This window comes from Taudactylus pleione, unplaced genomic scaffold (genome assembly GCF_031769625.1).
Source record: "Taudactylus pleione unplaced genomic scaffold, aTauple2 ptg000693l, whole genome shotgun sequence".
NCBI classification, from domain to species: Eukaryota; Metazoa; Chordata; class Amphibia; order Anura; family Myobatrachidae; genus Taudactylus; species Taudactylus pleione.
In genome coordinates this window covers 54,379-70,721 of record NW_028285095.1, presented here as the reverse complement: position 1 = coordinate 70,721, position 16,343 = coordinate 54,379, and the positions used below count along the sequence as shown (strand labels likewise).

Sequence of the window (16,343 nt, the reverse complement as noted above, 5' to 3'; positions counted from 1 at the left end):
CACACAGTATAATGACTTACATTCATTACACCAGCACACTGAGACACAGTATAATTACTTACATTCGTTACACCAGCACACTGACACACAGTATAATTACTTACATTCATTACACCAGCACACTGAGACACAGTATAATTACTTACATTCATTACAACAGCACACTGACACACAGTATAATTACTTACATTCATTACACCAGCACACTGAGACACAGTATAATTACTTACATTCATTACACCAGCACACTGACACACAGTATAATTACTTACATTCATTACACCAGCACACTGACACACAGTATAATTACTTACATTCATTACACCAGCACACTGACACACAGTATAATAACTTACATTCATTACACCAGCACACTGACACACAGTATAATTACTTACATTCATTACACCAGCACACTGACACACAGTATAATGACTTACATTCATTACACCAGCACACTGACACACAGTATAATTACTTACATTCATTACACCAGCACACTGACACACAGTATAGTTACTTACATTCATTACACCAGCACACTGAGACACAGTATAATTACTTACATTCGTTACACCAGCACACTGACACACTGACACACAGTATAATGACTTACATTCATTACACCAGCACACAGAGAGACACAGTATAATTACTTACATCCATTACACCAGCACACTGACACACAGTATAATGACTTACATTCATTACACCAGCACACTGAGACACAGTATAATGACTTACATTCGTTACACCAGCACACTGACACACAGTATAATTACTTACATTCGTTACACCAGCACACTGACACACAGTATAATTACTTACATTCATTACACCAGCACACTGAGACACAGTATAATGACTTACATTCATTACACCAGCACACTGACACACAGTATAATGACTTACATTCATTACACCAGCACACTGACACACAGTATAATTACTTACATTCATTACACCAGCACACTGACACACAGTATAATGACTTACATTCGTTACACCAGCACACTGACACACAGTATAATGACTTACATTCGTTACACAAGCACACTGACACACAGTATAATTACTTACATTCATTACACCAGCACACTGAGACACAGTATAATTACTTACATTCGTTACACCAGCACACTGACACACTGACACACAGTATAATTACTTACATTCATTACATCAGCACACTGAGACACAGTATAATGACTTACATTCATTACACCAGCACACTGAGAGACACAGTATGATGACTTACATTCATTACACCAGCACACTGACACATAGTATAATTACTTACATTCATTACACCAGCACACTGAGACACTGACACACAGTATAATGACTTACATTCGTTACACCAGCACACTGACACACAGTATAATTACTTACATTCATTACACCAGCACACTGAGACACAGTATAATTACTTACATTCATTACACCAGCACACTGACACACAGTATAATGACTTACATTCATTACACCAGCACACTGACACACAGTATAATTACTTACATTCATTACACCAGCACACTGAGAGACACAGTATAATTACTTACATTCATTACACCAGCACACTGAGACACAGTATAATGATTTACATTCATTACACCAGCACACTGAGAGACAGTATAATGACTTACATTCATTACACCAGCACACTGAGACACTGACACACAGTATAATGACTTACATTCGTTACACCAGCACACTGACACACTGACACACAGTATAATTACTTACATTCATTACACCAGCACACTGAGAGACAGTATAATGACTTACATTCATTACACCAGCACACTGAGACACTGACACACAGTATAATGACTTACATTCGTTACACCAGCACACTGACACACAGTATAATTACTTACATTCATTACACCAGCACACTGAGACACAGTATAATGACTTACATTCATTACACCAGCACACTGACACACAGTATAATGACTTACATTCATTACACCAGCACACTGACACACAGTATAATTACTTACATTCATTACACCAGCACACTGAGAGACACAGTATAATTACTTACATTCATTACACCAGCACACTGAGACACAGTATAATGATTTACATTCATTACACCAGCACACTGAGAGACAGTATAATGACTTACATTCATTACACCAGCACACTGAGACATTGACACACAGTATAATGACTTACATTCGTTACACCAGCACACTGACATACAGTATAATTACTTACATTCATTACACCAGCACACTGAGACACAGTATAATGACTTACATTCATTACACCAGCACACTGACACACAGTATAATGACTTACATTCATTACACCAGCACACTGACACACAGTATAATTACTTACATTCATTACACCAGCACACTGAGAGACACAGTATAATTACTTACATTCATTACACCAGCACACTGAGACACAGTATAATGATTTACATTCATTACACCAGCACACTGAGAGACAGTATAATGACTTACATTCATTACACCAGCACACTGAGACACTGACACACAGTATAATGACTTACATTCGTTACACCAGCACACTGACACACTGACACACAGTATAATTACTTACATTCATTACACCAGCACACTGAGACACAGTATAATGACTTACATTCATTACACCAGCACACTGACACACAGTATAATGACTTACATTCATTACACCAGCACACTGACACACAGTATAATTACTTACATTCATTACACCAGCACACTGAGAGACACAGTATAATTACTTACATTCATTACACCAGCACACTGAGACACAGTATAATGATTTACATTCATTACACCAGCACACTGAGAGACAGTATAATGACTTACATTCGTTACACCAGCACACTGACACACTGACACACAGTATAATTACTTACATTCATTACACCAGCACACTGAGACACAGTATAATGACTTACATTCATTACACCAGCACACTGACACACAGTATAATGACTTACATTCATTACACCAGCACACTGACACACAGTATAATTACTTACATTCATTACACCAGCACACTGAGAGACACAGTATAATTACTTACATTCATTACACCAGCACACTGACACACAGTATAATTACTTACATTCATTACACCAGCACACTGAGACACAATATAATGACTTACATTCATTACACCAGCACACTGACACACAGTATAATGACTTACATTCATTACACCAGCACACTGAGAGACACAGTATAATGACTTACATTCATTACACCAGCACACTGAGACACAGTACAATGACTTACATTCATTACACCAGCACACTGAGACACAGTACAATGACTTACATTCATTACACCAGCACACTAACACACAGTATAATGACTTACATTCATTACACCAGCACACTGAGACACAGTATAATTACTTACATTCATTACACCAGCACACTGAGAGACACAGTATAATTACTTACATTCATTACACCAGCACACTGAGAGACACAGTATAATTACTTACATTCATTACACCAGCACACTGAGACACAGTATAATTACTTACATTCATTACACCAGCACACTGACACACAGTATAATTACTTACATTCATTACACCAGCACACTGAGACACAGTATAATTACTTACATTCATTACACCAGCACACTGAGAGACACAGTATAGTTACTTACATTCATTACACCAGCACACTGAGAGACACAGTATAATTACTTACATTCATTACATCAGCACACTGAGACACAGTATAATTACTTACATCCATTACACCAGCACACTGACACACAGTATAATGACTTACATTCATTACACCAACACACTGACACACAGTATAATTACTTACATTCATTACACCAGCACACTGAGAGACACAGTATAATGACTTACATTCATTACACCAGCACACTGACACACAGTATAATGACTTACATTCATTACACCAGCACACTGAGACACAGTATAATTACTTACATTCGTTACACCAGCACACTGACACACAGTATAATTACTTACATTCATTACACCAGCACACTGAGACACAGTATAATTACTTACATTCATTACACCAGCACACTGACACACAGTATAATTACTTACATTCATTACACCAGCACACTGAGACACAGTATAATTACTTACATTCATTACACCAGCACACTGACACACAGTATAATTACTTACATTCATTACACCAGCACACTGACACACAGTATAATTACTTACATTCATTACACCAGCACACTGACACACAGTATAATGACTTACATTCATTACACCAGCACACTGACACACAGTATAATTACTTACATTCATTACACCAGCACACTGACACACAGTATAATGACTTACATTCATTACACCAGCACACTGACACACAGTATAATTACTTACATTCATTACACCAGCACACTGACACACAGTATAGTTACTTACATTCATTACACCAGCACACTGAGACACAGTATAATTACTTACATTCGTTACACCAGCACACTGACACACTGACACACAGTATAATGACTTACATTCATTACACCAGCACACAGAGAGACACAGTATAATTACTTACATCCATTACACCAGCACACTGACACACAGTATAATGACTTACATTCATTACACCAGCACACTGAGAGACACAGTATGATGACTTACATTCATTACACCAGCACACTGACACATAGTATAATTACTTACATTCATTACACCAGCACACTGAGACACAGTATAATGACTTACATTCATTACACCAGCACAGAGACACAGTATTATTACTTACATTCGTTACACCAGCACACTGACACACAGTATAATGACTTACATTCATTACACCAGCACACTGACACACAGTATAATGACTTACATTCGTTACACCAGCACACTGACACACAGTATAATGACTTACATTCGTTACACCAGCACACTGAGACACAGTATAATTACTTACATTCGTTACACCAGCACACTGACACACAGTATAATTACTTACATTCGTTACACCAGCACACTGACACACAGTATAATTACTTACATTCATTACACCAGCACACTGACACACAGTATAATGACTTACATTCATTACACCAGCACACTGACACACAGTATAATGACTTACATTCATTACACCAGCACACTGACACACAGTATAATTACTTACATTCATTACACCAGCACACTGACACACAGTATAATGACTTACATTCGTTACACCAGCACACTGACACACAGTATAATGACTTACATTCGTTACACAAGCACACTGACACACAGTATAATTACTTACATTCATTACACCAGCACACTGAGACACAGTATAATTACTTACATTCGTTACACCAGCACACTGACACACTGACACACAGTATAATTACTTACATTCATTACACCAGCACACTGAGACACAGTATAATGACTTACATTCATTACACCAGCACACTGAGAGACACAGTATGATGACTTACATTCATTACACCAGCACACTGACACATAGTATAATTACTTACATTCATTACACCAGCACACTGAGACACTGACACACAGTATAATGACTTACATTCGTTACACCAGCACACTGACACACTGACACACAGTATAATTACTTACATTCATTACACCAGCACACTGAGACACAGTATAATTACTTACATTCATTACACCAGCACACTGACACACAGTATAATGACTTACATTCATTACACCAGCACACTGACACACAGTATAATTACTTACATTCATTACACCAGCACACTGAGAGACACAGTATAATTACTTACATTCATTACACCAGCACACTGAGACACAGTATAATGATTTACATTCATTACACCAGCACACTGAGAGACAGTATAATGACTTACATTCATTACACCAGCACACTGAGACACTGACACACAGTATAATGACTTACATTCGTTACACCAGCACACTGACACACTGACACACAGTATAATTACTTACATTCATTACACCAGCACACTGAGAGACAGTATAATGACTTACATTCATTACACCAGCACACTGAGACACTGACACCTAGTATAATGACTTACATTCGTTACACCAGCACACTGACACACAGTATAATTACTTACATTCATTACACCAGCACACTGAGACACAGTATAATGACTTACATTCATTACACCAGCACACTGACACACAGTATAATGACTTACATTCATTACACCAGCACACTGACACACAGTATAATTACTTACATTCATTACACCAGCACACTGAGAGACACAGTATAATTACTTACATTCATTACACCAGCACACTGAGACACAGTATAATGATTTACATTCATTACACCAGCACACTGAGAGACAGTATAATGACTTACATTCATTACACCAGCACACTGAGACACTGACACACAGTATAATGACTTACATTCGTTACACCAGCACACTGACACACAGTATAATTACTTACATTCATTACACCAGCACACTGAGACACAGTATAATGACTTACATTCATTACACCAGCACACTGACACACAGTATAATGACTTACATTCATTACACCAGCACACTGACACACAGTATAATTACTTACATTCATTACACCAGCACACTGAGAGACACAGTATAATTACTTACATTCATTACACCAGCACACTGAGACACAGTATAATGATTTACATTCATTACACCAGCACACTGAGAGACAGTATAATGACTTACATTCATTACACCAGCACACTGAGACACTGACACACAGTATAATGACTTACATTCATTACACCAGCACACTGAGACACAGTATAATGACTTACATTCATTACACCAGCACACTGACACACAGTATAATGACTTACATTCATTACACCAGCACACTGACACACAGTATAATTACTTACATTCATTACACCAGCACACTGAGAGACACAGTATAATTACTTACATTCATTACACCAGCACACTGACACAGTATAATTACCTTAACTTCAATCTCTCCCCGTGGCTCGATGTCGTAGGCGTTGTCAATGAGCAGCACCTGGTAGGTAGCAGAGCTGATGTGTATCTTCTGGGCTATAGACACATAGAATTAGCTGAAATAAATCACCTACTTTATCAGTTGAATTTAACTAGTAATGTAACACCAAAGGCCTGATTCAGGGGTGGACGGTAACGTAATCGGAGCTGGGATCTCTCACGGATCGCAATTGCAAAAATATGCTAATGACTCACTCGCCATCCAGGCTGCCACACACAGGCGGTCACCAGACACACAGAGGGGTCTCCTGCTGCCACACACAGGCGGTCACCAGACACACAGAGGGGTCTCCTGCTGCCACACACAGGCGGTCACCAGACACACAGAGGGGTCTCCTGCTGCCACACACACAGCCGGTCACCAGACACACAGAGGGCTCTCCTGCTGCCACACACACACAGCCGGTCACCAGATACACGGAGGGCTCTCCTGTTGCCACACACAGGCGGTCACCAGACACACAGAGGCCTCTCCTGCTGCCACACACACAGCCGGTCACCAGACACACAGAGGGCTCTCCTGCTGCCGCACACACAGCCGGTCCCCAGACACACAGAGGCCTCTCCTGCTGCCACACACACAGCCGGTCACCAGACACACAGAGGGCTCTCCTGCTGCCGCACACACAGCCGGTCCCCAGACACACAGAGGCCTCTCCTGCTGCCACACACACAGCCGGTCACCAGACACACAGAGGCCTCTCCTGCTGCCACACGCACAGCCGGTCACCAGACACACAGAGGGCTCTCCTGCTGCCACACACAGCCGGTCACCAGACACACAGAGGGCTCTCCTGCTGCCGCACACACAGCCGGTCCCCAGACACACAGAGGCCTCTCCTGCTGCCACACACACAGCCGATCACCAGACACACAGAGGGCTCTCCTGCTGCCACACACACAGCCGGTCACCAGACACACAGTGGCCTCTCCTGCTGCCACACACACACAGCCGGTCACCAGACACACAGAGGGCTCTCCTGCTGCCACACACACACAGCCGGTCCCCAGACACACAGAGGCCTCTCCTGCTGCCACACACACAGCCGATCACCAGACACACAGAGGGCTCTCCTGCTGCCACACACACAGCCGGTCACCAGACACACAGTGGCCTCTCCTGCTGCCACACACACACAGCCGGTCACCAGACACACAGAGGCCTCTCCTGCTGCCACACACACAGCCGGTCACCAGACACACAGAGAGCTCTCCTGCTGCCACACACACAGCCGGTCACCAGACACACAGTGGCCTCTCCTGCTGCCACACACACACAGCCGGTCACCAGACACACAGAGGGCTCTCCTGCTGCCGCACACACAGCCGGTCATCAGACACACAGAGGGCTCTCCTGCTGCCATACACACAGCCGGTCACCAGACACACATAGGGCTCTCCTGCTGACACACACACACAGATCACCAGACACACAGAGGCCTCTCCTGCTGCCACACACACACAGCCGGTCACCAGACACACAGAGGCCTCTCCTGCTGCCACACACACACAGCCGGTCACCAGACACACAGAGGCCTCTCCTGCTGCCACACACACAGCCGGTCACCAGACACACAGAGGGCTCTCCTACTGCAGCACACACAGCCGGTCACCAGACACACAGAGGCCTCTCCTGCTGCCACACACACAGCGATCACCAGACACACAGAGGGCTCTCCTGCTGCCACACACACACAGCCGGTCACCAGACACACAGAGGCGTCTCCTGTTGCCACACACACAGCCGTTCACCAGACACACAGAGGGCTCTCCTGCTGCCACACACACAGCCGGTCCCCAGACACACACAGAGGGCTCTCCTGCTGCCTCACACACAGCCGGTCACCAGACACACAGAGGCCTCTCCTGCTGCCACACACACAGCCGGTCACCAGACACACAGAGGGCTCTCCTGCTGCCACACACACAGCGATCACCAGACACACAGAGGGCTCTCCTGCTGCCTCACACACAGCCGGTCACCAGACACACAGAGGGCTCTCCTGCTGCCACACACAGCCGGTCCCCAGACACACACAGAGGGCTCTCCTGCTGCCTCACACACAGCCGGTCACCAGACACACAGAGGCCTCTCCTGCTGCCACACACACAGCCGGTCACCAGACACACATAGGGCTCTCCTGCTGCCGCACACACAGCCGGTCACCAGACACACAGAGGGCTCTCCTGCTGCCACACACACAGCGATCACCAGACACACAGAGGCCTCTCCTGCTGCCACACACACACAGCCGGTCACCAGACACACAGAGGCCTCTCCTGCTGCCACACACACAGCCGGTCACCAGACACATAGAGGGCTCTCCTGCTGCCACACACACAGCCGGTCACGAGACACACAGAGGGCTCTCCTGCTGCCACACACACAGCCGGTCACCAGACACACAGAGGACTCTCCTGCTGCCACACACACAGCCGGTCACCAGACACACAGAGGCCTCTCCTGCTGCCACACACACAGCGATCACCAGACACACAGAGGGCTCTCCTGCTGCCACACACACACAGCCGGTCACCAGACACACAGAGGCCTCTCCTGTTGCCACACACACAGCCGGTCACCAGACACACAGAGGGCTCTCCTGCTGCCACACACACAGCCGGTCACCAGACACACAGAGGTCTCTCCTGCTGCCACAGTCACAGCCGGTCCCCAGACACACAGAGGACTCTCCTGCTGCCACACACACACAGCCGGTCACCAGACACACAGAGGGCTCTCCTGCTGCCACACACACAGCCGGTCACCAGACACACAGAGGGCTCTCCTGCTGCCACACACACAGCAATCACCAGACACACAGAGGGCTCTCCTGCTGCCACACACACAGCCGGTCCCCAGACACACAGAGGCCTCTCCTGCTGCCGCACACACAGCCGGTCATCAGACACACAGAGGACTCTCCTGCTGCCGCACACACAGCCGGTCATCAGACACACAGAGGACTCTCCTGCTGCCACACACACAGCCGGTCACCAGACACACAGAGGGCTCTCCTGCTGCCGCACACACAGCCGGTCATCAGACACACAGAGGACTCTCCTGCTGCCGCACACACAGCCGGTCACCAGACACACAGAGGGCTCTCCTGCTGCCTCACACACAGCCGGTCACCAGACACACAGAGGGCTCTCCTGCTGCCACACACAGCCGGTCCCCAGACACACACAGAGGGCTCTCCTGCTGCCTCACACACAGCCGGTCACCAGACACACAGAGGCCTCTCCTGCTGCCACACACACAGCCGGTCACCAGACACACATAGGGCTCTCCTGCTGCCGCACACACAGCCGGTCACCAGACACACAGAGGGCTCTCCTGCTGCCACACACACAGCGATCACCAGACACACAGAGGCCTCTCCTGCTGCCACACACACACAGCCGGTCACCAGACACACAGAGGCCTCTCCTGCTGCCACACACACAGCCGGTCACCAGACACACAGAGGGCTCTCCTGCTGCCACACACACAGCCGGTCACGAGACACACAGAGGGCTCTCCTGCTGCCACACACACAGCCGGTCACCAGACACACAGAGGACTCTCCTGCTGCCACACACACAGCCGGTCACCAGACACACAGAGGCCTCTCCTGCTGCCACACACACAGCGATCACCAGACACACAGAGGGCTCTCCTGCTGCCACACACACACAGCCGGTCACCAGACACACAGAGGCCTCTCCTGTTGCCACACACACAGCCGGTCACCAGACACACAGAGGGCTCTCCTGCTGCCACACACAGCCGGTCACCAGACACACAGAGGTCTCTCCTGCTGCCACAGTCACAGCCGGTCCCCAGACACACAGAGGACTCTCCTGCTGCCACACACACACAGCCGGTCACCAGACACACAGAGGGCTCTCCTGCTGCCACACACACAGCCGGTCACCAGACACACAGAGGGCTCTCCTGCTGCCACACACACAGCAATCACCAGACACACAGAGGGCTCTCCTGCTGCCACACACACAGCCGGTCCCCAGACACACAGAGGCCTCTCCTGCTGCCGCACACACAGCCGGTCATCAGACACACAGAGGACTCTCCTGCTGCCGCACACACAGCCGGTCATCAGACACACAGAGGACTCTCCTGCTGCCACACACACAGCCGGTCACCAGACACACAGAGGGCTCTCCTGCTGCCGCACACACAGCCGGTCATCAGACACACAGAGGACTCTCCTGCTGCCGCACACACAGCCGGTCACCAGACACACAGAGGGCTCTCCTGCTGCCACACACACAGCCGGTCACCAGACACACAGAGGCCTCTCCTGCTACCACACACACAGCCGGTCACCAGACACACAGAGGGCTCTCCTGCTGCCACACACACAGCCGGTGACCAGACACACAGAGGGCTCTCCTGCTGCCACACACACAGCCGGTCATCAGACACACAGAGGGCTCTCCTGCTGCCACACACACAGCCAGTCACCAGACACACATAGGGCTCTCCAGCTGCCGCACACACAGCCGGTCACCAGACACACAGAGGGCTCTCCTGCTGCCACACACACAGCGATCACCAGACACACAGAGGCCTCTCCTGCTGCCACACACACACAGCCGGTCACCAGACACACAGAGGGCTCTCCTGCTGCCACACACACAGCCGGTCACGAGACACACAGAGGGCTCTCCTGCTGCCACACACACAGCCGGTCACCAGACACACAGAGGGCTCTCCTGCTGCCACACACACAGCCGGTCACCAGACACACAGAGGTCTCTCCTGCTGCCACAGTCACAGCCGGTCACCAGACACACAGAGGACTCTCCTGCTGCCACACACACAGCCGGTCACCAGACACACAGAGGGCTCTCCTGCTGCCACACACACAGCCGGTCACCAGACACACATAGGGCTCTCCTGCTGCCACACACACAGCCGGTCACCAGACACACAGAGGGCTCTCCTGCTGCCACACACACAGCCGGTCACCAGACACATAGAGGCCTCTCCTGCTGCCACACACACAGCCGGTCACCAAACAGACAGAGACCTCTCCTGCTGCCACACACACAGCCGGTCACCAGACACACAGAGGCCTCTCCTGCTGCAAGCAAGGGTGCAGTCATTAATTTATACACACCCATAAAACAATGTATAAACAGTCCCGTGACACCTGCGTTTCTCTAACCACCCCCCATTACTTCTCCCAAGCGTTGACAACCTGTCACTCACTGTGTGAGGAAATCCTCTATGTGAGCGTAATCACTGCACATGTGCAATGGCTAACAATCGCTCAATCTGCGCAAATATCGGCAGCGCGTCCATATCAGAATCAGCCCCTAAGTCTAATATATCTAACAAGTATTAGACTTCTGTGTGCTGCCCCCTCCCCTTCCATGCGCTGACCCCCCCTCCCCTTCTGTGCGCTGACCCCCCTCCCCTTCCGTGCGCTGACCCCCCTCCCCTTCCGTGCGCTGACCCCCCCCTCCCCTTCCGTGAGCTGACCCCCTGAAAAAAATAATTTTATAGTAGTAGTCGGTTATACTCCTAATACAATAATATCCGGCACCGGTCGGCGCCATCACACGTACGTAAGCTGGTAGACTCCATACGAGAGGCAGTGTTCACGGTGTCGCCAAACAAGCAGTAACGCGGCATCTTATATCCGACAACTCCTGCAACACACGGACCTGCAAGAAGACAGACCCTATTACAGCCTGATATCTGCAGTGCCAATGCCGTATGGGGGCAGGGTGTGCGATATGGGTTCCCCTGGTCTCTGGGGCCCGTGTGCATTGCACCCATGATACACACACCCATGTGCTCCCTACATTTGTAAAACATGTTTAAATAAAACAGTCGCTCATCAGATTCTAGGTTTTTCAATATCACCTGTACACCAATAACACCCAATGTATCGCTTGTCACCTGTACACCAATAACAGCCAATGTACCGCTTGTCACCTGTACACCAATAACACCCAATGTATCGCTTGTCACCTGTACACCAATAACACCCAATGTATCGCTTGTCACCTGTACACCAATAACACCCAATGTATCGCTTGTCACCTGTACACCAATAACACCCAATATATCGCTTGTCACCTGTACACCAACAACACCCAATGTATCGCTTGTCACCTGTACACCAATGACGCCCAATGTATCGCTTGTCACCTGTACACCAATAACACCCAATGTATCGCTTGTCACCTGTACACCAACAACACCCAATGTATCGCTTGTCACCTGTACACCAATAACACCCAATGTATCGCTTGTCACCTGTACACCAATGACGCCCAATGTACCGCTTGTCACCTGTACACCAATGACGCCCAATGTACCGCTTGTCACCTGTACACCAATAACACCCAATATATCGCTTGTCACCTGTACACCAACAACACCCAATGTATCGCTTGTCACCTGTACACCAATGACGCCCAATGTACCGCTTGTCACCTGTACACCAATAACACCCAATGTATCGCTTGTCACCTGTACACCAATAACACCCAATGTATCGCTTGTCACTTGTACACCAATGACACCCAATATATCGCTTGTCACCTGTACACCAATGACACCCAATATATCGCTTGTCACCTGTACACCAATGACACCCAATATATCGCTTGTCACCTGTACACCAATGACACCCAATGTATCGCTTGTCACCTGTACACCAACAACACCCAATGTATCGCTTGTCACCTGTACACCAATAACACCCAATGTATCGCTTGTCACCTGTACACCAATGACGCCCAATGTACCGCTTGTCACCTGTACACCAATGACGCCCAATGTACCGCTTGTCACCTGTACACCAATAACACCCAATATATCGCTTGTCACCTGTACACCAACAACACCCAATGTATCGCTTGTCACCTGTACACCAATGACGCCCAATGTACCGCTTGTCACCTGTACACCAATAACACCCAATGTATCGCTTGTCACCTGTACACCAATAACACCCAATGTATCGCTTGTCACTTGTACACCAATGACACCCAATATATCGCTTGTCACCTGTACACCAATGACACCCAATATATCGCTTGTCACCTGTACACCAATGACACCCAATATATCGCTTGTCACCTGTACACCAATGACACCCAATGTATCGCTTGTCACCTGTACACCAATAACACCCAATATATCGCTGGTCACCTGTACACCAATAACACCCAATATATCGCTTGTAACCTGAACACCAATAACACCCAATGTATCGCTTGTCACCTGTACACCAATGACACCCAATGTATCGCTTGTCACCTGACCTCTCCCGTATCATCTGCCACCTATCAATCATCTTCTCCGGGATGTCCAACCCCTTCCTATAACACGCCCTCTCTAAGTTATTGTGTTTCCCCGCCAAGGCACACACTCCTTCCCCCTCACCCTCTCCTTCTCACCTCTCACTCCTTCCCCCTCCCTCTCACTCCTTCTCGCCTCACACTCCTTCCCCCTCTCCCCCACTCCTTCTCGCCTCTCACTCCATCCCCCTCCCTCTCTCCTTCCCCCTCTCCTTCTCGCCTCTCACACTCCTTCCCCCCCCTCTCTCACACTCCTTCCCCCCTCTCTCACACTCCTTCCCCCCCTCTCTCACACTAGTCCCCCCCCCTCTCTCACACTCCTTCCCCCCCCTCTCTCACACTCCTTCCCCCCCTCTCACACAGGTCGACAATGTCTAGATAGACACCAGAGGTTAGACAGGCAATAGGTCGACAGAGACAAAAGATCAACACAGAAAAGACCAACATGGGTGATGGTCAACAGGTACAAAAGGTCGATATGATTAAACGGTCGACACAAAAAAGGCAACGCATTTATTTTTATTAGGTTAGACACTTACCGGAGGGTTAGCATCAGACACTAGATGGGACAATTAGAATTAGGCACCAGGAGGGAGGGTTAGGGTCAGGCACTAGAAGGGACAGTTAGGGTTAGGCACCAGGAGGGAGGGTTAGGGTCAGGCACTAGAAGGGACAGTTAGGGTTAGGCACCAGGAGGGAGGGTTAGGGTCAGACACTAGAAGGGACAGTTAGGGTTAGGCACCAGGAGGAAGGGTGAGGGTCAGGCACTAGAAGGGACAGTTAGGGTTAGGCACCAGGAGGGAGGGTTAGGGTCAGGTACTAGAAGGGACAGTTAGGGTTAGGCACTAGAAGGGACAGTTAGGGTTAGGCACCAGGAGGGAGGGTGAGGGTCAGGCATTAGAAGGGACAGTTAGGGTCAGGCACCAGGAGGGAGGGTTAGGGTCAGGCACTAGAAGGGACAGTTAGGGTTAGGCACCAGGAGGGAGGGTTAGGGTCAGGCACTAGAAGGGACAGTTAGGGTTAGGCACCAGGAGGAAGGGTGAGGGTCAGGCACTAGAAGGGACAGTTAGGGTTAGGCACCAGGAGGGAGGGTTAGGGTCAGGCACTAGAAGGGACAGTTAGGGTTAGGCACCAGGAGGGAGGGTTAGGGTCAGGCACTAGAAGGGACGGTTAGGGTCAGGCACTAGAAGGGACGGTTAGGGTCAGGCACTAGAAGGGAGGGTTAGCGTCAGGCACTAGAAGGGAGGGTTAGCGTCAGGCGCCAGGAGGGAGGGTTAGGGTCAGGCACTAGAAAGGACAGTTAGGGTTAGGCTCCAGGAGGGAGGGTGAGGGTCAGGCACTAGAAGGGACAGTTAGGGTTAGGCACCAGGATGGAGGGTGAGGGTCAGGCATTAGAAGGGACAATTAGGGTTAGGCACCAGGGGGGAGGGCTACGATCAGGCACTAGAAGGGACAGTTAGGGTTAGGCACCAGGGAGGAGGTTTACGATCAGGCACTAGAAGGGACAGTTAGGGTTAGGTACCAGGAGGGAGGGTTAGGGTCAGGCACTAGATGGGACAGTTAGGGTCAGGCACCAGGAGGGTGGGTTAGGGTCAGGCACTAGAAGGGACAGTTAGGGTCAGGCACCAGGAGGGACGGTTAGGGTCAGGCACTAGAAGGGACACTTAGGGTTAGGCACCAGGAGTGAGGGTGAGGGTCAGGCACCAGGAGGGAGGGTGAGGGCCAGGCACCAGGAGGGAGGGTGAGGGTCAGGCAGTAGAAAGGACAGTTAGGGTCAGGCGCTAGGAGGAAGGGTGAGGGTCAGGCACTAGAAGGGACAGTTAGGTTTAGGCACCAGGAGGGAGGGTTAGGGTAAGGCACTAGAAGGGACGGTTAGGGTTAGGCACCAGGAGGGAGGGTTAGGGTCAGGCACTAGAAGGGACAGTTAGGGTTAGGCACCAGGATGGAGGGTGAGGGTCAGGCATTAGATGGGACAATTAGGGTTAGGCACCAGGGGGGAGGGTTACGATCAGGCACTAGAAGGGACAGTTAGGGTTA

The 16,343-nt window shown here is 48.8% G+C and overlaps 1 protein-coding gene across 1 annotated transcript in view; it reads right to left on the bottom strand.

Annotated features, from left to right (window-relative positions):
• LOC148477748 (uncharacterized) overlaps window positions 1–16,343 on the bottom strand; it is a gene marked incomplete at its 5' end in the record, with an annotated part of 130,673 nt that overhangs the window by 66,819 nt on the left and 47,511 nt on the right. Inside the window, 2 exons of the mRNA XM_088456252.1 lie at window positions 6,925–7,016; window positions 12,561–12,659. Of these exons, the coding sequence (XP_088312378.1) occupies window positions 6,925–7,016; window positions 12,561–12,659 (191 nt within the window). The remainder of the gene's footprint in view (window positions 1–6,924; window positions 7,017–12,560; window positions 12,660–16,343) is intronic.